At 40.9% G+C, this 26,625-nt stretch overlaps 1 protein-coding gene across 6 annotated transcripts in view; it reads left to right on the top strand.

Annotated features, from left to right (window-relative positions):
• WDPCP (WD repeat containing planar cell polarity effector) overlaps positions 1 to 26,625 on the top strand; it is a 541,772-nt gene that overhangs the window by 214,648 nt on the left and 300,499 nt on the right. For all 6 annotated transcript variants that reach the window (XM_068232353.1, XM_068232349.1, XM_068232350.1 and 3 more), the window contains one exon: positions 16,439 to 16,562. In XM_068232353.1, coding sequence (XP_068088454.1) covers positions 16,439 to 16,562 — 124 coding nt within the window. The remainder of the gene's footprint in view (positions 1 to 16,438; positions 16,563 to 26,625) is intronic.

Here is a 26,625-nt window from a genome sequence, read left to right as displayed (position 1 = left end):
AACACTGGGCCAAGAAATATCTCAAGACTGATTTTTGTAAGGTTTTATGGACTGATGAAATGAGAGTGAGTCTTGATGGGCCAGATGGATGGGCCCGTGGCTGGATTGGTAAAGGGCAGAGAACTCCAGTCCGACTCAGATGCTAGCAAGGTGGAGGTGGAGTACTGGTTTGGGCTGGTATCATCAAAGATGAGCTTGTGGGGCCTTTTCGGGTTGAGGATGGAGTCAAGCTCAACTCCCAGTCCTACTGCCAGTGTCTGGAAGACACCATCTTCAAGCAGTGGTACAGGAAGAAGTCTGCATCCTTCAAGAAAAACATGATTTTCATGCAGGACAATGCTCCATCACACGCGTCCAAATACTCCTCAGCGTGGCTGGCAAGAAAGGGTATAAAAGAAGAAAAACTAATGACATGGCCTCCTTGTTCACCAGATCTGAACCCCATTGAGAACCTGTGGTCCATCATAAAATGTGAGATTTACAAGGAGGGAAAACAGTACACCTCTCTGAACAGTGTCTGGGAGGCTGTGGTTGCTGCTGCACGCAATGCTGATGGTGAACAGATCAAAACACTGACAGCCATGGATGGCAGGCTTTTGAGTGTCCTTGCAAAGAAAGGTGGCTATATTGGTCACTGATTTGTTTTTGCTTTGTTTTTGAATGTCAGAAATGTATATTTGTGAATGTTGAGATGTTATATTGGTTTCACTGGTAAAAATAAATAATTGAAATGGGTATATATTTGTTTTTTGTTAAGTTGCCTAATAATTATTCACAGTAATAGTCACCTGCACACACAGACATCCCCCTAAAATAGCTAAAACTAAAAACAAACTAAAAACTACTTTAAAAAATATTCAGCTTTGATATTAATGAGTTTTTTGGGTTCATGGAGAACATGGTTGTTGTTCAATAATAAAATTATTCCTCAAAAATACAACTTGCCTAAAAATTCTGCACTCCCTGTATCTGTAAGCAACACCAACAAACGAGTGACAGATGAGCACATTGTTCTTGCATTTACTCTGCCCACCAGATGTTTCTCTATTGTGCACCTCCCTGTTGTCTGTCCTTCCCTTTCCAATGAACAGTTTACACCACTTGGTTATGGCTAAACGATGTGTCTGTATATCCCTTGTGCATCACAGCATTGTCCTAATGATCGAGCATGATTGTTACGGGCGACACTGATTGTGTGCGGATTCAAATGAATGCGCTTTTTAAACATCGATACCAGCTTTTCCTGTAGTTCGCACAAAAGCTGTGCGTGATCCCGTTATCATGTTTCCTCCTGGACACTACATATAGTGCCCAGGATATAGTTTGCCAATTCTGTGTCCCCCTGTAAGGTTGAAAACGCACCAAGTTGGCCGAACGATGGGAACCAATGTCAAACCCTCGTTTGCAGAGAAGTGGCTAGCATCGACTACATGCAACTCCGCCAGAAGCCGTGTGAACCAGGTCTAAGGCCAGTCATGTCTGGCTCAAGTGAGAGGCAGAGGCATGCTAAAAGTCATAGCAATAGTCTCTGGTTTTGTCCCTTTTGTGGTGAAACACTGAGAGATTGTTGTTGTAGCATTTGTATTAATGTTCAGTCTAGACTGCTTATATGAAATCAGCTGCATTTTGTGGACAAGGAAACCATGCCATTAAAAACCAGTTTAACAGAATGTTAGCTAGTCGGAGTTAATTCCCACTGTGTTACTTACACCACTGTTATTCTCATGTGCTTATTACAGAGATGAGAACTCCATGAGACCAATAGGGGCTTCAAATGCAAACACATTTGTTTTGAGCGCAGAGTTATTATGTCTGAATATAACAATTTTGAATGCACAGTAATTTGTTTTCCTTTTTAATAGTGGAACCTAGAGAGCCCTTTTTATTTAGAGGGATGTGACGGTTATCGGAGGGATCCATTCTCCTCCGACAGCTTCCAGCTGGGTTTTCTAATGAATCTGTAACTATAGAAGTAGCGGCTCTGATTCCGTGTAGGTTTGAACATTTCAGAGACACAAAACATGCTGTCAGGAAAACAGCAAAGACGAGGGAACCGCTGCTTTTCCAGGAGAAATAAAATCACGGTGTATCATTCACTTTTAATCTGAACTGACTGACTGCTTTGTTTTGAAATAGACTAAAAAAAAAGAAAGAAGAAGAAATATATTTTAGCTTATCGTGTCTTGCATGCAAAGTACTGAAAGTTGCTGATTTATCATTGACTTGACTGGTGGCATCAATTTCGTTCTCTTGATGACATTTCTAGAATCAACATATCAGTCAATTCATAGTAAAACAATTAATTAATATGAATAACATTGGCAATTAGAAGTTTTTTCTCCTGTTGCCATAGGAAACTACATACATGTTTGGTCAACTACAAGGAACACGGCGGGGAGTCAGATTGTGCTGTGCACCACTTATTACTATCTAATGTCTGTAGCCAGCTAGACTAGAATTTGCATAGCATACACATGGTCAAATCTGAGCAAATTCCTGGTTCAGCACATGTATAGACTGTACATGAAACTAAAGAGGCATGTGTACCAGTGCAATATTTGATGTGTTTTGATGCTTCTTCTTGCAAATTGTCTGGATGGGAAAGTCATAGTCTGTATAAACGTGCGACTTGTATACACATTAGTAATTTTAATTACTTGTATACACATTAGATCAAAAACAACCCTTCTTGGTAAGTCAGTGTATTAAGCTGTCTCAATTCATAGCTAAAGGTATATAGAAAAAAAGAAATGACCAATATATTTATAATATTACTAATTTGAATGCTGGAAATTCAAACTACAAACTACTTAAAGGCAATAGATTTTCATCACCCTAAACAAGCATTCGGTTGCAGGTGAAAATCAAGCGTGAGTATGGTTGTCCACATTGTACTCTACACTGAGGAAAGGGTGTGTCTTGACCCAGAAACAATCGTCTGATGTACATGCAATAAATCAACCTTACATACAGTAGTTACATAGTTTGGTTTAAAAAAGGCAACTGTCCATCAAGTCCAACCAGAATAATAATAATAATAATAATAATAATAAAACAAATAAAAAAGAAATAAGTAAACATTAGGTACCTTTCTGTCCTGCATCCTCACAATACCCCAGTTGATCCAGGAGAAGGCAAAAAAACCCTTACAATTCTTAGACCAATTAACCTTTAAGGGGGAAAAATTCCTTCCCGACTCCAAGTTGCAGTCAGGTAACATCCCTTGATCAACTCTTCTGGGAATGACCTAGAAATTATAGCTCTGGATGTTCTTCAGTGCAAGAAAGCGTCCAAGCCTCCTTTGAATGCAGATATAGAATTTGTCAGAACTAGTCCTGTGGTAAAATATTCCACATTTTAACAACTCTTACTGGTTGACATAGTGGAGTGAATTTCTACGCTTGACCCCTGAAATCAGCGCCAGGTTGCCTGATACTCACCTGAGCACTATCATTGTTCCCACTGTGAGCTGTCATGGGACATCTCCTGATTGTCCTTCTAGCAGAATGTGCTGCTTAGCTCTCTGTTCAGAGGAAACTATTATCCAAAGCAAAGACAAAAGATTGTTTCAGACAATATTTATCACCCGTGTGTCTGTCAAATTTACAAAGGATGTAATGAAAGATGGCAGCTTGGAAAGTTACTTTGCCAGCTACTGATTTTTCAGGGACAAGAAACAAAATCAATAGTTTGTTAAATCTATCTAAATTCTCATTTGTGGACAGCATTAGCTTCACCAGGGTGGAGAAATGATTACTGACCAATCACTGAACAATTAACATGAAGACTCATTTCCATATCAGGAGAAGGTTTTGTGCTTCACTAGTTTAGACCAACTGCCAGGCTGTGCATCATCTCAAGTCATTGGTATGCAAAATATATAGCTGCGTCCGTTAGCACATTTTCTGTCTATTTTTTGACTGGTTAGAACTTGCCAGGTTATTATGGTCTGTGTTAGACAAAAGAAGTAAAGAAAATATTTCATTATTTTATACATATATGTAGTGCTGACACATAATTTTTTTGCACAGTTTCACTGAAAAATCTTTAAACAATTCTTATCACTAATTGTCTCTCAGCTGGGACCTCAGTCTAACTTTACAAACACAGACTAGGCCTAGTTTTCAGAGAAACACAGCTTGCCTATCTTCTGATCACCATTTAACACCTGTTGTCCTGTGGTCTGCTTGCTTCAATGCTATCAAGCAAGGGAAAGCTTGCTAGTAAATTAAAATACAATTCCAGTCAAACCTTTTAGCTGGCCACACACAGGACAATATCAGAGGTTGACCGGTCTGAAATGATTGGTACCACTTGGAAATAGTGTTCAGTTCCCTCATTCTCATTTGAAAGATCTGTCAGGTTACCTCAACCTGATTTATACAGCTAAAGCAGAACTGATCTCTGAATTACTATGCAAATAGTACATTTTGTTTAGCAATCAGCAAGCAACTCCATTATTCATCAGGTCCTTCAAAAATCATCTAATATATGACCAGTGTAAAGAGTCAAAGCACAAACAATCACCTTGGCTTTACTTTTGCTGTTTTGGCTATGATCTCGAAAGCATTGGTCTCAGTTCATACTCCCATGTTCAGTGCCGTGGACTCTCGACATGAATGGAACCCATGTGCAGATATTTCCGTTGTACTGGACATATCATATTAGCATTGCTATTATATGGCATGTCCAAATTTTGCCTGGTGTCCATAAAAATCTTGCAGGTCTTGATTTTGCGTTTCGTCACTGCAACGAACACTGGATAGAATTGGCTAATTAGCACAGGTCTGAACAGACCTTAATATAGGATTTGTCAACACGTTCGTCAAGTGTTGTAATCCGTCCTCTGACCATGTTTAGGCTCAAGTGTTAAACAAGCCTAAAGGCTGGTTTACACTGAACCTTGAAACTGATGCATTTGAAATGACCTGTTACAGCAGCTTTCAGTTAAAATGCATAGATGATAACTGCCCCATTGGGCATTTTCTTCACTTTTAGATCCATTTTCTGTTCAGTTATAACTGACAGCAACTGATTTAGTGCAAACCAGCTCTTTTAAACTATATCAATTGCTGTCAGTTGTAAATGAAAGGACAACTCATGGGCAGTCCAGTGTCCATGTTTCCCCATGGCCGCCTCTTTCACACTATATGCTGAAAAACTAAAGCCTTTTCTCACAATGCACTGCTGTGGAAAAGAAAAACAAATTAAAATGCAACACATAGCAATGCATTAAAGTGGAACTGAACTCTTGCACAGGACAGAAGGAAAACAGAGACATGCACCCAATATGTATTTAGAGAGTTTAGCCGGTCTAATTCCCCCTCATTTATGTCCAATCACAAGTTGTAATTTGATCTCTCCCCTGGTTCAGCTGACAGCAGATAAGGCAGATAATCTCATTTAAAAGTACAGCATGTTAACAATATGTCTCCATGAAAGCAGGAAGTAGAAACACTTGAGTTTTAATGAATGATTTGTATCAGCTGTAACAAAAAAATGTTTTTCTTTAAAGATTACAAGGCTGCTGCATATCTTTTGGAGCAGAGAGGAAGTTCTGAGTTCAGGCTTGCTTTAAAACTTAAGTATAAAAAGGCCCCTAAGGTGCAAATTAACCACTTAAGTCTATCTGGATGAGTATTCTTGTCCAGATAGGCACAGCTAAAGGCAAACTAGACAAGTATTCTTGTCCAGTTTGCAAGCGGCGATACCTCGTGGGGCCCTGCACACCCTGGCGGTTTCCCGTTTCAGCAATTGGGAAAGAGAAGCAAAGCTTCTCGGAACCAATCACAGTGCCTTTAATGAATGGACATGACCCCAGTCAGGGGCTATGTCCATTCATAAGGATAAACAGGAATAAACAGAAGAAAAAAAAACACTTCCTGGTAATCCAGGGAGTGTTTCTATTGCCATCTAGTGGCGAAAAGTTAAATTAAAAGTTAAATTACCGGTACACTGCACAGATTTATTTATTAAATAAAATAATATAATTTAACTAGCTGATGACCCGGCATTGCCCGGGTAAAATATAATATTTGGCTGGTGTCGGCTCCACCCACTTTTTCAAACCCTAACACATAAACACTCAATGACCAAGTTTGTGAGCTTTGGCATCAATAATTTGTATATTCCCATAGAAATTAAATAAATCAGACTGGCGACTTGTGACTCCGCCCCTCTCCAGCATTTGAACCCCACTCACCCAATGACCAACTGTAGCAGGTTTGAGGCATCTGCTATTAACAGTGTAAAAACGGCAGCAATTTAAAAATTCTGATTGACTGTGTGTGGCTCAGCCCCCTTTTTTGAATTTGAACCCCAGTGACCCAATGACCAACTGTACCAGGTTTGAGGCTTGTGCCATTAACAGTGCAAGAATGACAGCAATTTTAATATTCCCCTTGAAAATCAACGGGTGAATATTGATTGGCTTTTTTAGGCTCCACTCAATTTTCTGAATAATAATCCCAGTCACCCAGTAACCAACTGTGCAAAGTTTGAGAACCCTGCCATTAACAATAAAGAAGGGATGCAGTTTTCATTTTCCCAGGGAAATCTGTTTTTTACTCCATCCACTTTTTGTAACCTTGATACACAGTCACTCAAAGACTCTGAATAGAAGCAGTTTATCCAGCAAAGAAATCTGATTAGCTGTTTGTGGCTCCGCCCCTTTAGTGAATTTGAACCCCAGTCACTTAATGACCGAATGCAGCATGTTTGAGGCCTCTGCCATTAACAGTGTAAGAATGGCAGCAGTTGCAATATTCCCCTTAAAGATCAATAGGTGAATTTTGATTGGCTGTTGTAAGCTCCACCCACTTTCCTGAATATTAATAACAATCATCCAGTGCCCAACTGTGTCAAGTTTGAGAACCCTGCCAATAACAGAATGGCTGAAATCAATCGAACAAATCTGATTGGCTGTTTGTGGCTCCACCTCTTTAGTAAATGTGGACCCCAGTCACCCAATGACTGACTGTATCAGGTTTGAGGCCTCTGCCATTAACAGTGAGTGTGAGAATGGTAGCAATGTAAATATTCCCCTTGAAAAATCAATAGGTGAATTTTGATTGGCTGTTGTAGCCTCCACCCACTTTCTAAATATGAATCCCAGTCAGTCACCCAGTTGCCAGCTGTGTCAAATTTGGGAACCCTGCCATTAACAGTGTAAGAATGGTTGCAGTTTATATTTTCCCATGTTAAAAATGTAGTTGTTGGCGCCGCCCACTTTTTCTAACCTTGACATACAGTCACTCAATTACCAAGTTTATGACCTTTGGTGTCCTTGGTATCAACAATTTGTATATTCCCATTGAAATTAATCAAATCTGATTGGCTGTTTGTGCCTCCACCACCTTTCTGAATTTGAACCCCAGTGACCAACTGAACCAGGTTTGAGGCATCTGCTATTAACAATTTAAGAGTGGCAGCGATTTAAATATTACCTTTTAAAATCAACAGGTGAATTTTGATTGGCTGTTGTAGGCTCCACCCATTTTCTTGAATATTAATCCCAGTCACCCAGTGACCAACTGTGCAAAGTTTGGGAACTTTGCCAACAATGTAAGAAAGGCTGCAGTTTATATTTGACCAGTGAATTTTGTTTTTGGCTCCACCCACTTTTTGTAACCTTGACACACAGTCACTCAATGACCAAGTTTGTGAGCTTTCAGGTTCCTGGCATCAAAAATGTGTGAATGGAAGCAGTTTATTAAGCAAAGAAATCTGATTGGCTGTTTGTGGCCCCACCCCTTTAGTGAATTTGGACCCCAGTCTCTCAATGACCGACTGTAACAAGTTTGAAGCCTCTGCCATAAACAGTGTAAGAATGGCAGCAGTTTAAATATTCTCCTTGAAAATCAATAGGTGAATTTTGATTGGCATTTGTATGCTCCACTCACTTTCCTGAATCTTAATCTCCTTCACCCAGTGACCAACTGTGCCAAATTTGAAAACCCTGCGATTAACAGTCTACGAATGGCTACAGTTTACATTTTCCCATTAAAAATGAACGACTGAAATTTGATTGGCTGTTTTATGCTTCGCCCACTTTTCCTGGATTTGTAACCTCGGTCACCAAGTGACCAACTGTGCCAAGTGTGGGAACTCTGGCTTGATTACTGTGAGAATGGCAGCCTTTTACATTTTTTCCATTGACATGAATGGGTGGAATCTGATTAGCTGTTTGTAGCTCCACCCAGGTGTGCAGGGGGGACGCGAGACCCCCAGAACATATCATCCCAGGTAGTAAGGGATCTGTATACCAAGTTTTGTTCAAATCGGTCAAGCCGTTTTCGAGTGATCGCGGCACATACACACATACATACACACACACACACACACACACACACACATACACACACACACACACACACACACACACACACACACACACACACACACACGATTTTATTTATATAGATTACTTCCAAAGCCCCCTGCCCCCCACCCCAGTTACCAAGCAAACAAATAAAAAAAATAAAGGCTGGTTGCCTTAGGGACTTAGCTTTTTTTTAACATGCATGTCATGAGGGTATTTTACTGTTATTTTAGTACATAAGGGCTTACAATTGATGGGACACAAAAAAAAACACATAAAAAATACACCTTTATCTCCAAATAATATATTGTTGCCATACATTGTACTAGGGACATCATTTAAATGTTGTGATAGCTGGGACTAACAGGCAAATACAATGGGTGGGTTTTATTTATAGTAGCATTGATTGTTTTAAAACTAAAAGGGGTGGAATTGAAGAAATAGTGTATTTTTTCTTTTGTGTTTGTGTGTGTATTTGCCTATAAAATGCATAGAAAATAGAATAATTACTGAAAACAATAAATACAAATGTACCTGTTAAAAAAAATTACTGAAAACAAGTTTCGCTCACAAAAAGCTTAATTTGTGGCGAAAAAAACAAGATATAAATTATTTATGTGTGTTAATTAGTGAAAAGTTATTGTGAATTAATGGGAGGAGCACTGACGGGGAAAATTGCTTCTGTCCTGAAGGTGAAAACATCTGCGGGCTGAAGTGGTTAAAGGCAAACATTTATTCTATTAATCGTTCTGTTGATCTGAATTTCAGATCGATTCTTTTAGTCTGATTGGATTGCTAATCATTTTTCCCACCTTTGGTGGACTTTACGACAATCAGATCGGACGGTTGTTCGTTCAGGAGATTGTACCGTAAATGGGCACCTATAGTGCTCGCTTTCTCTAGGGACGAATAACTGCATTTTCCCACGTATGAATTTGGACAGGGAAACGCAGTCTATTGAAATCAATTGGCTGCCTCCGAATTTAGGTGCAGGGAAAAAAGACGGACAGTGGGCAGCAAAAATCGCACCATGCTTGCAATTCCCCATAGCCGTGCATGGCACTGTTAGAGGGATCCAAAAGCGCTTTCGAATCAGAGTAATTAAGTGGAATCTCACTGAGGAAAGAGCTGAGTTACTGTTTGAATGTTGTTAAAGAGGATTTTTACTGTATGTAATGTAACTTAATGAACAAAATTTCTTATTTCTACAATTTGTTTCTAAAGTATTTAGTCGATATTTGCCTATAGTAAAATGTTACCTCACCCTGATTTATACAGTTAAAGAGAATCTGTATTGTTAAAATCGCACAAAAGTAAACATACCAGTGCGTTAGGGGACATCTCCTAATACCCTCTGTCACAATTTCGCCGCTCCCCGCCACATTAAAAGTGGTTAAAAACTGTTTTAAAAAGTTTGTTTATAAACAAACAAAATGGCCACCAAAACAGGAAGTAGATTGATGTACAGTATGTCCACACATAGAAAATACATCCATACACAAGCAGGCTGTATACACCCTTCCTTTTGAATCTCAAGAGATCATTTGTGTTTTTCTTTCCCCCTGCATCTCTCATGCACTGAAGTTTCAGGCTGCTCTTTTCTTCCTGCAAACAGCTTTGCCCTTGTCTGAATTTCCTCAGTATGTGAAAGCCCAGCCATCTCAGAGGACGATTTATCCAGCTTGTAAAAGATAAGAGAGCAGAGTGAAGCTGCACTAATCTAAATATCACACAGGCAGTGTGCACAGAGGGGCCTGAAAGGAGAAATTCATAGCAGAACCACAACACTGAAGAACTTGGCAGCCTTCCAGACACAGGCCGACAAGTCTGACAGGGGAAAGATACATTGATTTATTACAGAGACTGTGATAGCAGAAAGTGCTACAGTAAGCCAGGACACATTAGAATAGCTTTTGGAACTTGTAGGATGATAAAAAACAGGATGCAATTTTTGTTACGGAGTCTCTTTAAAGCAGACCTGAATTCTTGCATAGCACACAATGAAAAGTCTTTATTCCACGTACTGTATAGTTGCTAAAGAAATTCACAATTCTTTGTTTAGCCAGATCAGACTGTCTTATCAGCAGGTGCAAATAGACTGCAGGACAGCTATTCCTAAACACTGAGGCTTAACCCTTTCAGCGCCTTCTGCAAAAATGAAACCAAGTTAAGCTGCTTTTTTTTTAGTATTTCTATAAATTGCAAACAGTATTTTTTTTCTAAAGTTTATCATGCTGTGGCTTATCTTTTATAGCAGAGGAAGTTCCGAGTTTAGTTCCACTTCAAGGATTATACCTGGTTTAGGCACAGGAAAATGGAAAGGTTAGTGCTAGGGAAAATTAAAGGGACAGGGTTAATGCTGGGATGGGGAGCAGGAGAAGCCATTAAAAGGATATCAGGCGTTAATTTGTTGCTTGCCATCCTACATTGAAATAATATAGTGCAGGTCCACTCCTGAAACACAAGGTGCACGCTGCTGTGCTCTCTACAATGTGTGCCAGGCTTTAAGCCTTTACATTGGAATTAGTTAGTCCTGAACAACAATGCACCACAAAGAAAGCCATCCCTTTGAGAAGAAGTGCCTAATTTATTCACATTGTAATCTCCGTAGCACAAATATATTTTCCTTACAAATACATCCAGAAAGTGATATTTCACCCAATTAAATGTACCAGTGCAATTCCAAATTGCTTAGCCAAGAGAGCCACCCATTGTGCCCACAAGTACAAATCAGATCAGAGGACAGAATCATTATGAGGACATAAAAGACACATTCTCAGTAAAGGCAATATCCAAACAGAAAACAAGCTTCTCTCTCCAAAGCCTAATTTGTATCGTCAAATATTTATTATGAAGCAACAAATATGGACACAGGATAATCTAGTAAGGCAGTAAAAGATTAATCAAATCAATAAAACACCAATTTTGAAAATCCATACATTAAAAATGTATTATATCAGTACAATACAGCAATGTGGTTTCTGATCCTGTAGTCGATATCCTACAAACAAGCAAAATGTATACTCCGTGCTCTACTACACAAAAGAGAGACATTCATAATGGACCACTGCTGAGCTGAGAAATAGAGAGTTGTTAGCAGTCAATGTGAAGCAGGCTGCTTCAATGGCGCTAGCAGACAAAACAACATCACATGCAGAGTTTAAAGTTGGAGCAGTGGCGAGATGCGAGTATCTTAAGAGTAGCTGCCAAAAGAGTGAGTCACCGGCTTTAAAGATCTATCAGAAATGAGATGAAGGCATAATGAGGAAAGTGCTTGAGATACACTTGTATTTCAAACTACGGTTCAGTCTGTACAGTTGCCAGGCATAATGGCTTTAAACTTCCTCCTTACATTGGGTAGATAGGGCATGTTTGCATTAAATAATATAAATCGGATGCCCCCAAACAGTAAACATGTGACCTAGGCTTAGTGTTCAAAAGAGGAGCTTGAGCTGGTGCAGAGGAGTGTCCGCACCGTAATTCACGTTTGGAAATATACTCACTGTAGTTTTACAGCCTTGACTTCTGCAATACACAGTAACCAAGCACCTTGGGGTGGCATGAAACCACAAAGAGAGTATAGGGGACTAAAAGAGACCAAAAAGCCCTCCTACTAAAAAGCAATGCTTAGTTTGGTTTGCCTTCTTAAAACATAAAGAATTTACAATAATTCAGCTTTAAGTAAACATCTGTGGTTACCCTCAATGCAACGCTACTGAATATGCAAATTATCTTTTTATGCCCTTTAAGTTCATGTGGCTCTGTAAAGTTTATAAGCTATAGGCTTGCTATACAACAGCGGTTCTGGATGTAAGCCTGCATTGACATTCCAGACATATTGGTATTCCTAAGTAAAAACAGAGAATGTGAAGATAGCTCATACTCAGGAGATTACGTAGACACACTTAAAGGACAACTGTAGCAAGAGGAATTTGTAGACTGCCATATTTATTCCCTTATTCCCATATCCCTCTCGTTACAGTTGTCCTTTAAAGCGGGATTGTCACCATAAAAATTAAATTTCAACAGCAACTGGTCTGAGTGTAGTAAGTGATAAAAATGCTAATCCTGCATTCAAAACTTTCAAAACTTTTTCTGCTGTTATGATTTGGAGTTATCACATACTTAACCACTTCGGGATCAGCACCCTCTGCCCCCTTGCTGGGACCAGCACCCTCTGCTGGTCAAGTAAACCGCCGCTTCCCGACAAATCGCTGCTAAAATCCGCCGCTCCCGACGGTCACGCCGCTCTGTCCCCGCTGCAGGCTGCTCTCTCTGCCATCAGTATGATGGCAGAGCGCTGTGCGCCGGTCAGGAGCCGATTTCATTGGCTCCTGACCCTGTCACTCCATGTAAGCCAATGGGAACGGCTTACATGAATGACAGGGCCAGGAGCCAATGAAAACTGCTCCTGCCCGGCTCACAGTGCTCTGCTGTCATAGAGGCGGCAGGGCAGCATATTGCGGCACAGATTGAGTGGGGACAGCGGCGGGGATGGGCGGGGCGCGCGGTCAATGGGACATAGAGTTTACGTCCGGTCAGAACCGCAGCGCCCCCTGCCCGCCGTAGATTTATACTGCGGCGGTACGCAGTAGGTTAAGGAGCACTGGCCCTTTAGTAGTCAGTGCCAAACAGCTGCATGCTGGGGGTTCTTTTTATCTATAATATATTCCTCCTCTTCCCTTTATTTCCCTGCCTAGCTGCTTATCTGAAACACAATCCCCTGCTCACTTGTGTTTACAAGCAAGGCTGAGGTGACTCAGCGATTGGAGGAGAAAAGATAAAAAAGTAAAGGGCAGAAATGACATCAGGATTTAGCCTAAACTTGGACAAAAGACATGGTTCCCACCAGGAACAGAATTCTCTTCATTTACTATATAAAATTCACTGAAATCAAAATGTGGACCGTACAATACATGTGTTATGTAAGTAGATCAAGTATTTATCTAGTAATATATGTGTTTTTTTCCCCTGGCATAGTATGGCTAATCCTACTGCCTTAAGCTGAATACTCACCTGACAATGGATCGTGGAACCTCATAGCGCCACTTCCCGCCTAACGAGGTTCCCCAATTCATCTTCCTGCACGCGGGAACGAACCTCCAAAGTCACACGACGGGCGCGAACAAAAGTTCAAACGATCTCGGCGCTTTGCTCGGGAGTTGTTGGGGATCTTAAAGATCCGATCCGCTGTGACACTCATTATTGCCAAACGCCGCAAAGCGTCGTTCGTCTAATCACGTGCCTGTACCCACATTGCGAGATTGCAGAAACGATCACTCGTTGCTCGAAAAATCATGGGAAGGATCTCGGACAAAATCGCTAGGTGTGTACAGGCCTATAGATGAGATCACAGATACAGCAACAAGGGAGTTTTCTTGTTGTTCATTCAGAGGATATGAAACGAACATTTCTGTAAAAGTGTGTAGTCAGCAGTTGGTTCAGACAAAAACTATTTGGGGTAATAGGATATAAGTCAGTAAAAAACATTGGAAATTATTTCAGTTGAAGAATCTATCAAATTAAAGAAATAAAGTTTGTGGATCACACAAACAGTATCTTTGATATACCGTACCTGTCTTACTGCCCCAGTAAATATTATTAAGAATTCTGATTGAATATTTATTGGAATGCTTCCACTGCCAACTTTTGTATTGCTTGGTACAGTACAAAGCTGTGCAGTAATTGATTAACACTCATGGGCCCTACCCTGTACACTCCTGCTGTAGACAAGGTCTGGGGTACTGAAGTGGTACAATATTATTTATTGAAGTCTGAAAAATATTCTTGTCTACAAATATAATTTGTAATAGAGGCTTTTACTTTAGCAATGACACACAATTAGTTTTTTATACAGGGGTGGCTACCATCTCCAGCTGGTGGGTATGGCTATGGGTGCCAAATGTGCCCCTAGCTTTGCCGTCTGGAAACTTTACTGTTTACTGGAAGAATTTATAAATGGTGTATTTTTTATCTGGAAAGTTGATGAATGCTCTTTGGTGAATTTAATAAAATATATTAATAACAGGATAATTGCATTAGTAGGAGTAAATCCTTGGTGTCAAGAGGATGTTGGCATCTGCCATTTGCCCCTTGGGAAGGTTGCAGACATTCACTTGATGCCAGGGACTTACTTCTACCAACACAAACCTGTTATTATTGGCTGGGCTATTATTACTTACCCTTGTTTCAGGTAAGATGGAGACAGCCACATGCAGCATTTGTTTCATGCTAGGATGTAGTCCAGTTCTGGCATGGATATATTGGATTGTTTGAATTATTTTTAAATAAATACTTAGAATGAAAGCACAATAATGACATGATCTTAACCCGTGAAATGTATGTCAGGCTTTGTCCATTGGATTGATTGATGCACCAGTGATTGCATACATTTTAATTGACTACATTTACAGCATGTCTGGTGTCTATATTGTACAATATAATATGTTGCTAATTGTATTGTCATCATTAAAAACCATGTTGTACAAATTACTTCTATACATTCTACCACTAGATCTTCAATTAGGATGTAGATTTTGTGATGGGCTGGAGTTCCAATGTCATTTTTCTTATTACGCTCTTGCACTCAATGTTTAATTGATAAAATCCTTGAAAATGTATCAAAAAGGCCTTCATTTTTAAAAGATTGTTGTTGTTTTCTCTGATGTTTACTCTATTTAAAAATGTATGTCTAGCTTATCTTAGATCTATACAATCTATACAATAGATCACACATTCATTTTTTTTTTCATTTTTTGTAATCTAATAGTTAAAACAATTGATCCAGAAACTGATTTGTGTATTACTAGCATGACAGTGTGAGCCTTGATTACAAATTAGAATGATGACCTCATGAGATAACTGCTGACTTGCACTCTTCTGTCAGCAGGCTGGGCTGGGCTTTGCCCAGGCTGTGTTCCTTAGCTGCAGCGTGTAGAAAGGGGAGAGTAGTTCTGTAACAATGTCAACATTTCAACTTGTACAAGGGAAGCAGGGGGACTAGTTATCTCTCCCTACAGGATTAAAACACATTAGCTTTAATATATGAATGAGATCCAATTAATTTTGCAAACATTATCCCTCTCCTCTGCCTTTTCTTTACCTATTCTCTGAGAGTTGTCATCATCACAGGCTGAGGCCGATGCAAAGACTGCTGTGCTTGTCCTTATCTAGGCTAGGCTGAATTAAAATAGCAGCTACATCTAGAGAAGCCGTGTGACCAAAGTCTGCGGTCCTCCTCAAGTCTGCATGGCAGAATATCTGCGATCACATTACCTTCCCAGAATGCAGGATGACATCGCCTTGCAACACCTTTGGAATATACCAAAGGTGTTCACCCCTCCTGGATTATTTTTATACATGTACAAAGAGCCCTGAATACACTGTAGAAATAATAGGGGTTTTTCTATGGCATTAACCTCCCTGGCATTCTAAATTCCCCAGGATTTCTGCACAAAAGGTGATCAAAATAATTTTCAGAACCTTTTTTTTCCTGTAACTTGCCCAAATGTGTCAAGTAAGGGTGTAGTATACAGTGTAGGAGAGTATTAACGCGTATGCACGTCGATACTGTTCACAGCAGTTTTTGTATTTACGTATATAACCGCCAAAACTGCCAGAGAGGTTAATGAAGTTCAATACATATCACAATTTTCTTAGGTGTTCAAACGTATCTTAATTTGCAAACTCTCAGGTTTTACTAAGCAATTACACATATCCTATATAGAAATACTGGCTTTCAGTAGACCATATTGCATCACTTTCCTTGGCCTTATCTTCGCTGCATTAGGACACAGCTAAACAGGTGGACCTTCAGCTTTGCTTTTAGGTCCTCTTTGATGTAGATGAACGGTCAGTGAAGCAGATTCACACCCTCTTGCAGTAATCTGGCAATGTATGTGTTGAGGGATGAGCAGCAAGAAGAGGCTAGAAGACTCATATCAGTACTGATGTGGGAATTTTTCACCATGTTTTATATTTTTAGGACAATTGTCAAGACAAGAATTTGAATCCCTAGCATACAAAGGCTTATGGGGCATCCATGTATGTTCTTCTTACGGTAATACTTAATAAGCAAGGTTGAAGATACTTATTGCTGCCATCTTTCTGCTCCCACAGCTCAGCTGGAAGCTTGCCTTGGAACTTTTTATTCTCTTGGTCGGCCACTTATGGATGCCATCATACTGGAATACCGAGATCCCATAAGCAGATATGCGCGGAGGTTTTTCCACCATCTTTTAAGGTAATGAATGAACAGACTTTACCAAGCCATACATGGGTCAACACTGATCAGTCTGCTATATAATCGATATTTCCCTGATCTGAAATCGACCAGGAAGTTGTGATGAATGTACCACCTTGTCCACTTAGGCCACGTTCACAGTGGTCCATTGCGGCATAACGGGCGATTTATAACGTGGTTTGATGCACTGCACTACACCACCGATGCAATGTTCACAGTGCAGCAGGTGTGCTGCAGTATAACAGTATGGCATGGTAATGGGCACCAGTACAGCAGGTGTGTTGCAGTATAACAGTATGGCATGGTAATGGGCATATAATAGGCATACTTTTCATTGACTGTCTGTTTCACTGAATCCAACGTGGGGCTCCGCTTTCCTGATCCTTTGCGTTGTGTTCCTGCTGCTACTGGGAACGCAATGGCCACCGTGAACGTAACCATTATCTTGGCAAGATTTTGGTAGAAATCTGGTTTAAAATATATTGTGTTTGATGCAATACAATAATACACAGCTATTGATTCCCTGCTGCTTACCCTCCCTCTTCACCCACGTGATTCATATTTTCTGATGTGCCTTTTGATCATTAAACTGACCAGACTTGTTTGTAAGTATTTTGATTGTGTATTTTGGCGGCAATAAACCTCTGACGTACTCGATCAAAGTGATCAAATGGACAAAAAAAATCAACCCATGTATGGCCCAACATTTTCTGCAGCTTAAAGAGAGGCCAACATTTAACTAAAATATTAATATAACAAATATCAGTGCTACACAAGCTATTTTGTAATATAATGTTTTTAAAAATGGCCTTTATGTTTTACTCTGCAGCTAGCTATGCTTTTTTTAGATATGGCAGATGATTCAACACATCCTTAAAGTGTATTTTTGCCTTTAAAACAAAGTAAGTTTAGGCCCAGTCCAATTCACTTTTTCTCATAGGAGATAATTTTCATCTTCTGCTTTAAATAACTTCTCAGCACTGCAATTGATAAAGTAGCAAAAAGTAGGGGAAAAAATTACTGTCGAAATTATTCAGAGTATTTTCTTGCTCCTAGGTTTTCTCCTAGGTGATATTTTCACATCATAAATAAAAAGCCTTTTAAAGAGAAACCGTAACCAAGAATTGAACTTCATCCCAATCAGTAGCTGATACCTCCTTTTACATGAGAAATCTATTCCTTTTCACAAACGGATCATCAGGGGGCTCTGTATGGCTGATATTGCGGTGAAACCCCTCCCACAGGAAACTGCGAGGACCATGGTCCTGGCAGTTTCCTGTCTGTGAACCACGTTGCATTGTGGGAAATAGCTGTTTACAGCTGTTTCCAACTGCCAAAAAAGCAAACGGCAACTACTTCCGGTGACATCACCTGCCAGCAGTAAAAATGTCACCATGTGATAAATGTCAGAATGTTAATCAGGGAGAGGAAAGATTTTACAATGGGCAAACACTGACTAAATTATTTATACATAATTATTGTACAAATTAACCTCCCTGGCGGTAAGCCCGAGCTGAGCTCGGGCTATGCCGCGCCGGAGGATTTCTCAGGGCCTGCTGGGGCGATTCGCCCCATTCAAAGTGCTGTGCGCGCAGCCAGCACTTTGCTAGCCGCGCGCACAGCTCGATCGCCGCCGCTCTGCGGTGATCGCCCGCACGCAGCGGCGAAAGAGGGCCCCCCCGCCAGAGCCCTGCGCTGCCCGGACCAATGAGTTCCGGGCAGCGCTATGGGCTGGATCGAGTGCGCATGACGTCAGGACGTCGGCTGACATCCATGACGTCATGCCGATCGTCGCCATGGCGACAGGAGAAGCCAAACAGGGGAACGCGTTATATACGCGCTCCCTTGTTTGCTATTGATGCCGGCGACGATCGCACTAGAGGGCCACATGCGCCCTCTAGTGGTGTTTCATGTAGCTACCACTCTGGTAGCTTTACATGAAACAAAACAAAAAAATACAAAAAAAAAGGATTTTTGCCCATTTTAAAAAAAAAAAATTAACCGCCAAGGAGGTTAAGCACTTTTTTTCATTACGTTATTTTCACTGGAGTTCCTCTTTAAGCCACTATCAAGGTAGCTTAAAAGGCATTTTATTTATAATGTGAAAATACCACCTAGGAGAAAACTTAGGAGAAAAAATGAATTGTATCGGGCCCATTGTGTATACTGAGCTAAATTAAAATGTATTTCCGCCTTTATTGGAAAATACACTGTTTTAAAATGTTCCCCCAGATGCTGCCATTATAGCACTAAAGAGGTCACCTCCTTTGCTGGCTGACTAACATACTAAAAAAAGTTTTTTTTCCCTTACAAATCAATGTTAAATACAGAGTTCACCTATATAACTACATTTGCAAATCTGGCTTTCCACATAACAAACTGCATCAGTAGTGTCTGGAGACACCTCTCCACACAGCCTTTCATAGGCAGAACTATGTATGGCTATTTATCCAAATGTGATGCATGTGGTGATGAGCAAACATTTTCCTAACATGCAAATTTTCCAGGAAGGGAAATAAATCTTTTTGTCACGGCCAGCAGCTGTTGCTCAATGCATCAGCTGTTGGTTAATTAGCCAATATCTAGAGGCTTTGATTGGCTACATGTATTTCCCTCCCTAGGACAGTGGAGATTTGCAAGTCAGGTAAATGTTTCGTTCCTTACCGCGGATGAGTGTGCCTTGTGCACCAGTCTGTTCTCACCAGGGCTGAGGAGTCGGAGTTGAGGAGTCAGGGCAATTTTTAGGCACCTGAAGTCGGAGTCTGGAAAAAATGCACAGACTCTTATTTCTCAGATAACAATCATCATAAATAACTTAAATATACAGTAATAGAAATGCATAGTCCACAAAAATGAAATAAACCAATCAAAAAATAGTTACTTGTGCTGCTGCAATAAAGTAGTCACCGTATTTTTAAAGTCAGATATACATATCTGGGTGTGACAGTACATCTGATGTGTACAGAGGAATCTTTTATATATAATACATAACATCTTTGCTGTAAGAATAAAGCCTGATGTGCAGTTGTATTACTAATAGGAATGGTCAATGAAATGCAAATAATTGTGCATGAATCCAGTTTTATGCAAGTTTTGTATGCAACTTTATGCACTCTCTTTGCTTATGAAATTAATTAATTTGATATGTTGTTAAAATTGGGTTTGGTGGCTACGAATTAAGTTACACAGTAGTACATATGCACTCCCCACAGAGCTGTTGTGAATCCACTGAGAATGTTGTGCACACTAAATGCGGAGGTGTTGTCTATCACCTGCAAATCTGGTTCTGATTGTACATGAAGAATGTGTAATAGAGGAAAAATCCCCTCATTGTTCTGCAGAGTACCCGGCACATCACTCTTACATGTACCCACAGTTAGATTGCCTAGGGCCTGATGGAAGTTCTTTGTTCCTGTCTGTACCTTCTACAAGTACTCGTACCAAGGACTAGTTTTGATTTCTAATTAACAGATACACTACAGCAATATCCTGAGTTTAGTTAAAATGCATCTCCAGTGTACAGAAAAAACACAGAGGTACGCTAATGCTTAAAAGTAAGAGTGTCCCAACACTTTGTCTGTTTAATAAGATTTACTGGAACCCCGTATCAGCTGAGATCTGCCTTTTTGCAGAAAATGACCCTGACCTTTTCTGCATCAGATATAGAAAAGATAGAGGCCTTTTTCTGCAAGGTGGCAGGGCGGCACGCTGAAACCTGGCTGATATGGGGTTTCGGTGAATCTTATTATACAGACAATATACCGTGCATTCATGTTGACAATGACAGGCCAACATGGCTGACAGGGTAAAGTGTCAGCTTCGTAGCCAGGAGCTTTTTGTTCCCTAAAGCAGATTCCATCTTGATATAGCTTTAAAATTCCTGAGCGTTGGAAGTGATGAGATGCCTTTTATGTTACACACTTTTAATAAACAAGATTGTAATATGCAAATTAGAAGAGTCGGAGTTGGGGGAATCCTAAACTGAGGGGTTGTAGTCGGAGGATTTGGTTCTCACAGCCATAAATTGATAGTAACTATTTTAGGCAAGAATTGTACTGAACTCCTGTGGGACAAATTAAATATTCATATATATATATATATATATATATATATATATATATATATATACACACACACACACACACACACACACACCGTATTTTCCGGCGTATAAGACGACTGGGCGTATAGAACGTCCCCCAACTTTTTCAGTTAAAATATAGAGTTTGGGATATACTCGCCATATAAGACTACCCCTCTTCCAACGCACACCAAATTAAAAAAAAAAAAAAATCATATACTGGTGCTATGTATGCACAGATACTGGTGCTGTACTGTATGCGGTACCCAGTATACTGTATAATGGTACCCAGTATATAACAGTTTATAGGCAATTGACTGGTTGAATTGGTCAACTCTCCCTCTCCCTAAGTGGATTGGTCAGCTTTCCTTGTCTACCTGTTTATCAGTGTGGTATGGATGAATAGATCACGCTGTGCCCTCTTTCACCCTTCTGGCCCACCCTTGCATCCTATTTACTTCCATCTCTGCCTCTCAGATCTCACACATGTGCACCTGCGCCGCTTCACTGTAGTCCTCAGCAGCGAAATCTGAGAGTCGGTAACAGGATAGGGCGTATTACACGGCATCAAAGTCACCTGGCGTATAAGACGACCCCTGACTTTTCAGAAGATTTTCATGGGTTAAAAAGTAGTCTTATACGGCAGAATATATATAATGTCAATGCCGAATATACATTAAAGGATTAAAGATTCCTGTTAGGCATATCCTTTTAAACACTATTGCATGGCGGCACTGTGTTTGAAAAGTAAATTGTTTATACAGACAACTTTGGGCAAAGGAAATTGTTCAGCTGCCAGATATGGGAACCTTTAGGTTTATTAGTTGGATCAAAGTTAAATGCTTATTGTCTGCTCAGGATTACTGGGTTTCTGTCCTTTTGGGCTTTCTTTGTAAATAGAGGATTTTTTGTGGTATTGCTTAATGGTAGCCTGCAACCATATATGTATGAAAGCGTGATTACAGTCACGCGATACAATGTGCACAGGACTAATTAATTTCTACAGATGTAGCCTAACCTTTAACACCCAGTGACCAGCTTTTTTTTTTCTGGAACACTATTAATTTATTCTCATTATGAGATGTGCCGCCTGGTAGACTGCCAACATTTTTGGTCAAGCTTCAGTCAACCTATTTGATAAAAGGAATTATTCTGAGAAGCATGTGTAGTCATGTGATTATTTCTGTAGTGAGCACTGCCAGGGTCGCAAATGTGCTTTCCCTCTCTGGGGACACTTCTTGCAGGAATAGGAGGTACATCTTATCTCTGCTTATACCTTTTCCGTTATTAGCCCTTCCAAACTCCAATTATCTGCACAGCGTTACAAGGAAAATACTGTGCTTTTTGGTCAATAATATTGTTTGAAGTTTAAGTCTTGATGTTTCTTGAGTTTCTTAAGTTTTAAGTTAAAACCTTACGGTGCAAATAGGTATCAAAGGGTAAGTGTAGCTGTGCCAAAGTAAACCAGAATAAATCATTTGTTTTCCTGAAAAAACACAGGAAACGTTGCACTTTTTTGTTGTTGTATTTTTTTTGCTGTTTTTGGTCTCCTAATACATCATATTCAGATTCCTTTTCTACATCAGGTACATTTCCTTTACTTAGGATGAGGACCTGGCTTTAAAGAGAGTCTGAAGCCTCCGAAAATAACCCCAGTTTTGTTAAGCATTAATGGTTTCACTGAAACGCTGCTATCCTGCGGCAAAATTAGCCTTTAATCACCCCGAAATGCCCGGGGCAAATTGCACACGCTTATTAAACACCATGTACACGGACTAAGAAAGGGAAAAATATTTGCCTGCTTTGTGGACTTTAAAAAAGCTTTTAATTCAGTGTGGCATCCAGGTTTGTTCCTGAGACTCCTAGAGAGCGGAATAGGATGGAAAACATACGATGTCATAAAGAGCTCCTACACTGGGAACAAGTGCAGTGTGAAAGTGAATGGGAAAAGAACACCTTTTCTCCTCCAGGGCCGGGGGGTAAGACAAGGTTGCAGCCTGAGTCCAACACTTTTCAACATATACATCAACAAATTAGCCTCAGCCCTAGAGGCCTCGCCAGCACCAGGACTCGCCCTACATGACACAACAGTGAAATGCCTACTGTACGCAGATGACCTCTTACTGCTATCGCCAACTAAAGAAGGACTACAAGACAGCCTAGAAATCCTGGAGAAACTCAGCACAACATGGGCACTCCCCATTAATCTGAAGAAAACCAAAACCATGGTGTTCCAGAGGAAAAACACAAGGTCAGCCCAGAGCCCATCCTTTACACTAAATGACTGTGAAATCAGCAGAACTGACAAATATACCTACCTTGGTCTGGAAATCAACCAATCTGGAAGTCTTAAATCAGCCATAGAGGCCCTGAAAGCCAAAGCTTGCAGAAAGTTGTATGCCATCAGGAAAGTACTTTACCATCTCAAACCAGCAGTGAAGGTCTGGCTGAAAGTGTTTGACAGTGTCATCACCCCAATCCTACTCTACAGAAGCGAAATATGGGGCCCAATCACCTACCCAGATCAATCAAAATAGGAATCTAGCCCACCAGAAATATTCCACCTGGAATTCTGCAACCACCTCCTCCAGGTCCATCGGAGTATCTCAAACAATGGCTGCCGAGTTGAGCTGGGTAGATTCCCACTACTGCTTGAGATACAGAAGAGAGTGTTGTCCTACTGAGCCCATCTACAGAGCAGCAGGCCCGACTCGCCCCACTACAAAGCCATGCTGCACAATGAAGACCAAGAAAAGCCATGTGCCCTGAAAGAAGTTGTCAACTTTCTGGTCCCTCCAAATTTAGATCCACAAGTCCCATCAAGAGCCCAGATAAAGCACACCACAGCCAAGAGCAAAGAGGACTATGTAGATAAATGGAGGAATTAAATAAAACAACCACAAAAGCTAACCATATACCAGTCTCTACAGAGAGAATATAAAATAGCCCCATACCTGGAAAAGCTTCAAATCCCTCAAGAGAGGAAAATCCTGAGCATCTACAAACTGAGTGCTCACAACCTCTAAATAGAGTCTGGGAGACACAGACAGACATACAAACCCAGGGAGGAGAGACTGTGCCAACACTGTGAGCAGAAGACCCTCGAGGACGAAAATTACTTCTTGCTGCACTGCCCAAAATATACCGCTACCAGGGAAACCTTCTTTAAGAAACTGATGGAACCAGGGCCAGATTACCGACCAGGCAAATCAAGCATTAGCTTGGGGCCCCAGTAAGAGTCTAAGGGCCCCATCAGCCAACCGAGGAGTCAGCATCTTACATTCTATCAGCCGCTCCCTAGCTGGAGCCCCTCCGTGCCTTAACTCCTCTCAGCACCCTGCTCACTATGCAGCAGCATGTGATCCAGCCCAGACGAATGAGCGAGCAAGCAGCGGCCGTTGCTATGGTGATGTGGCCGCGTGCCAGCTCTGCTCACTCCAGCCCAGTCTGTGCAGTCAGACGTAGACTGATGTCAGCAGCGTGCGTCACGCTGCTGACATCATCAGTCTACATCTGACTGCACAGGTTGGGCTGGAGTGAGCGGGGCTCGCATGTGGCCACATCACCATAGCAACGGCCGCTGCTTGCTCGCTCGTTCATCTGAGCTGGATCACATGCTGCTGCATCTTCAGCAGAGTGCTGAGAGGAGTTGCAGCATGGAGGGGCTCCAGCCAGTGAGCAGCTGATAGTAGGTAAGATGCTTTCTCCTTGGTTGGCTGCATGTTGGGGGGGCCCAATCTGTAAGTCCGTTTAGGGCCCCATTCAGCCTTAATCCGGCTCCGGATGGAACTATTTCCAGACTTTCACACATTAGAGGATGAGAGAAAACACTGCATTCTACTAGGAGAAGAGAAATCCACAGTGACAATTGCTGTGCACTGTCACAGCATGCCACAGACTGAGAGGAGCATAAATAAACTGTAAATCCCCCCCCCCCCAAAAAAAAAAATGTTCATGAACTGCTAACTCACTCCACCCCACCCCATCCCATGTCCCCCATTCCCGCTGCTTTGGCAATGCCTGTATTGAAGCTTGGTCATGCCAATAAGGCTATCTTTGGTTTGATTTGTGTCCAATCTGTGATTGCAGCTAGTGCTGCTAATGTACTAAAGCTGTACATTATACAGCCTCACTGACATATAGGGAAGCAATGCCTCATTACATAGCCACTTGAAGTTTTGCAATGGTTTACAGCTGACAATTCACAAAGTTTTTTAAGTTTAACGTCTCCGCGCTGCTAGTTTAATGACTCCGCACTGCTAGTTTAATGACTCCGCACTGCCTTTCATGTAGCGCAGTGCAATGTGCTGCCTTTTCCACTTGCGTTAAGCTGTCATTATGCTGGAAGCTAGGGCCATGCCACTGCTGCCAAGTTGCAGTTGTTTAATCTAGAGTAGACAGTAGGGACATGAATCTAGCTTGCAGCATAATTAATGGAAAGATGAGGAGGCCACATACCCTACTGCATAGCAGGGAAGGCAGCCAGGAGAACTAAGAGTAGCAGGGCAGTACTAAACTTGTCTGCACTAGACCTGCAGTAAGTTAGAGAAGGCTACAGAGGTCAGGTATCTTGCAAAAAAGTTTTAAAACTGGGCATGTACAATGGAGTCCAATGTTGCACACACCACAAATACTTCTTGATTTGTTCCTTTGTGAAATAATGGTTCATGAAATCAAAAGCATTTGTGCATTAACATTAGAAAACAAACAGTTTTCTGTGGTTAGTTTTAGGGGATAGAGTTAGAGGTTAGGGTTAGGGTTCACAGCTCTCCCACAGTCCAACCGGTTAAGTCTTTTTCACCTTGCCCTTATCAGTGGAGTGCCTATCGGGGATCTAGCACACTCCGCTCAAGTCGTCTAAGGTTACGTGAGGTTACGTGAGTGGTCAACTTAACATTACAGATAATTAAGCAGCAAGGGAAATAGGGTAATACAATTTACTGACACTAAATTGTCATTTGAACATCTTTAGCGATATTTAAAATAACCGCTAACCTAATGCCCAAATGAATGCACACCTCTATTAAATGTACGCATTTGAGAATGATTCTGTATTTTTTTCTAAGTTAATTTATTTATTTTTATATTTTTTGTGGAATGTGATTTATTTATACCATAGTGTTGAAAGGACATTACAGGCATTTGTGTAGTGCAATGGAGGCACTGTTAGTTTTCCTAAACAGTCCTGATAATTTTCATTGTATTTAAGACAAACTGGCTGCCGCAATACAAACTCTGTGCAGCATAATAAGTCATAACTCTGTGATTTTTGCCTCCAGTCTTAAATTCACGCTGCATTTTTTACCGGCAAAGTTATTAATGATTATTTAAACAAGGTGTGATTAACACTAGCTAAAAACAGCCGTAAGCATGTCAAGCTTGATAACATTTTCTATTGGCTCTTTGTCATTGCTGTAAGGGATCAGTGTTTTAGATCTAGCCTGATTAATTTTTTTTCATCATTGTTCTGAACCCTGTTTGAACTTAATATATATTTTAAACAGCTTATTACAGTAGATGTTGTTACTATTGCTTGAAACCTTCGTAAAATTCTCTTACAATTTTTTTTTCTATATACGTGCCCCCAAACAGTAAATAGAGTTTACTTGAAATTGAAAAACAAAAATATCTAAATATATTTTTCAGTTGTGCTTAAAGTGTACCTCTAGACAAAAGAAGTCTCAGGTTCCATACTTACCTGGGGCTTCCTCCAGCCCCCTTGAGGCCGGTCAGTCTCTCCCGTCTCCCCAGGTCACAGTTCATCGCGCATGCGCACCCCAGTCACTCCCATAGCTCAGGAGCATTCTGCTCCTGCACAGGCACAGAGCGCTCTCGGGCAGGGGAGCTCACGCTGCCAGGCCCCGCATGCGTGATGAAGGACAGCTTGGCCAGAGTACCAAGCTGTCCAGCAGGGGACAGGAATGGCCCGGGGAGACAGCAAGAAACCAAGCAGCCTCAAATTTGCTGGAGGAAGCCCCAAGT

Source organism: Hyperolius riggenbachi, chromosome 4, assembly GCF_040937935.1.
Source record: "Hyperolius riggenbachi isolate aHypRig1 chromosome 4, aHypRig1.pri, whole genome shotgun sequence".
In the NCBI taxonomy this organism is placed as follows: domain Eukaryota; kingdom Metazoa; phylum Chordata; class Amphibia; order Anura; family Hyperoliidae; genus Hyperolius; species Hyperolius riggenbachi.
This window is presented reverse-complemented; position numbering and strand designations above follow the sequence as displayed.